Genomic DNA, 2520 nt, shown 5'->3' on the forward strand with positions numbered 1-2520 from the left:
TCAATCTCCTCCACCGCCAGTCCCTGCTGCTCCTCCTCCATCCCCGCTAGCTTCACCCTCACTGGTATTAACACCACTTCCAACCTCACCGCCACCTTCTCCGCCAACTTCAACCCCACCATCAACTTCACCACCGCCATCGCCACCAACATGACCCCCACCATCTGCCCCTCCACCAGCATCACTCCCTCCAGTTTTATCTTCGCCGCCACCGCCACTAGGAGGCTCTCCTCCGCAAGCATCCCTTACACCTCCGGTGGCATCCCCACCTCCCCCTCGAGCCATTCCACCAACTACATCTTTACCTCCTCCACCCAATGATCCAACACCGCCTTCCTCCAATCCAGATATGGGAAATTTTTAAGATCTCTCTGGAATTTTTTTAATTTTAAAATTTAAATTAATAAAAAATTAATATTTTAATGAGGTGAAACGGTGCGTTTTGAATTTGACTAACGGCTATTAAAAATTTTTGACGGCAAAGATTTTATTGTTATTTTTGTTAATCTAGGGAGTAAATTTTTGAAAAAAAAAAAACTTAAGGGTTTTAAAATTTTGGAGGGTTGACTCAAGGATTTATCATACATTTTTCCTTAAAAAAATAATTGAATTTTTTCAACCAAATTTCTTATACTAATTTAACAGATTTTGATAACGTGATATATTAAAGCGAATAAAATTGTGACACATGTCCTATTTAAGTAAGTTTAACACTAACAAATTAAATTTGTTAAATTAGTAGACAAAATTTGAGTGTAAAAATTAAATTATTTATTTAGTATACCTCAGAAATCTTTGAATTTATTTTAATACTATAAGGAGCTAATTATAAATCAAGTAAATCACAATTTTCCTTTAGTTTTAATCTTTTCATTTTTTATTTTACTTTTTACTTAACTACTCAGGTATATATTGCAATTTCAAGGTTTTATCTATGAGCATAATATTTTTGCCTAGTTGGATGGACCAATGGTGCACCACTCTGGTGTGCAAAACAAGCTAAGAAAAAGATCACTAGAGTGATGTCAGCGAGAGCCGAGTCAACAGATATATATATATAGGCTAATTTATGTACGTCATGCATTTTCAAGAGTGTTTTTTTGGTAAGACCTTTCAAGAATTTTTTGGATGATGACATATCTTGCCACGTCAGCGGGAGTCGAGTCAACAAATATATATATATATTTTTTTTGGCTAATTTATGTACGTCATGCATTTTCAAGAGTAACTTATATTGTTTAGTTGATTTATTTTGGATTAGTTGTTTCAAGGGAATAATTAAGATTTATTGTTATTAGGCTATCCAAAATAACATAGATTTGGGGGGCTTTTCGGGCATTTTTTTTTTTAAGGGGTGAGTTCTCCAACAACAGATCCAATATAAACTAAAATAGTACAGAAATAATTACAAAAGGTAAGAAATTGGTGAAACGAGTGACCGAGTCCTCTCAAGGGACTGCACAAAGCGGTTACATAATCAAAAATGACACTAAATAAGACCACTTAGAACCATCAACAACCACCTAAAGGAATTATGAGACTCACTATTCGAACTCCTTAAAAGAAAAGAGTCACGAGGCTCATGACTACATCCTAAATTATTTGGGATAGATGTCTTACAATTCATCTTTTAAGCTATCAAAATTTTTATGACAGTAGGACAACCTAATAACATATCTTCCTGCAAAGGGCACATGGGAAAGGAAGAGTTAAAATGATTTAAAATGTCTGCAGCTCGAATCTAAATCAAAGTTTAGATTTCAATTTGTCTCGTCCATTGACTTTCACCTATTATTATGGATGAAAGACGGTACAATAGAGCACATCCATCGAAGCAAAATAAAAAATAGAGCACATCCATCAGGTCCTTTTTTTTTAAAAAAAAAAATCCTCTATTATATATATATATATATCTCCCCCAAGAAATGGTTAAAGAGGAAACGAAGCAAAAGAAATAGTAGTTGATGTCCCAAGGACCGGGTCCATCTCATTCTCATGTCTTTGACTGAGAGACTTGTAGAAGCTGTGCAGTTTTGTATACGTTGAACTCTAAGTCAACCAATAAATTAAATTATAATAAAGTTTGAGTTTACTTTTTATATTTTCGATTTATTTTTGTAAATTTTTTATTTCTTAACTCCCCTCATGATATCTATTGAGATAGCGACGTTTTATTATTATTATTATTATTTTATTTTTTTGGGTGAGTGCCATGTCGAGGTTTTAGTCAATTAGCAAACTGCACAAGTAATCTTTTTATTTTTTTTCTTCAATATATTTCTCGTCATTTATTTTGCTTGGAAGTTGCCAAGTTTGAATTATTCCTGCACCATCTTTCGCTCTGACTTGACTTTGTAATAATGTATTAAATTTTCGTCAGTTTCTGAGCGATTTTATCCGAATAATAATAAAAAAAAAGAACAATAAAGGAAGACCCGAAACTTGTTGTAAAAAACAAAAACAAAAAACAAACAAAAAAAGAAGACTTAGTCATAACGAATAAATAACTATTTATAATCG

At 33.2% G+C, this 2520-nt stretch overlaps 1 protein-coding gene across 1 annotated transcript; it reads right to left on the minus strand.

Annotated features, from left to right (window-relative positions):
• Window positions 1-285, minus strand: LOC132162387 (uncharacterized). Its single transcript, XM_059572625.1, has one exon. It carries the CDS (start codon window positions 283-285, stop codon window positions 1-3), a length of 285 nt encoding a protein of 94 aa, XP_059428608.1.
• Between the last annotated feature and the right edge of the window lie 2235 nt (window positions 286-2520).

Source organism: Corylus avellana, chromosome ca1, assembly GCF_901000735.1.
Source record: "Corylus avellana chromosome ca1, CavTom2PMs-1.0".
In the NCBI taxonomy this organism is placed as follows: domain Eukaryota; kingdom Viridiplantae; phylum Streptophyta; class Magnoliopsida; order Fagales; family Betulaceae; genus Corylus; species Corylus avellana.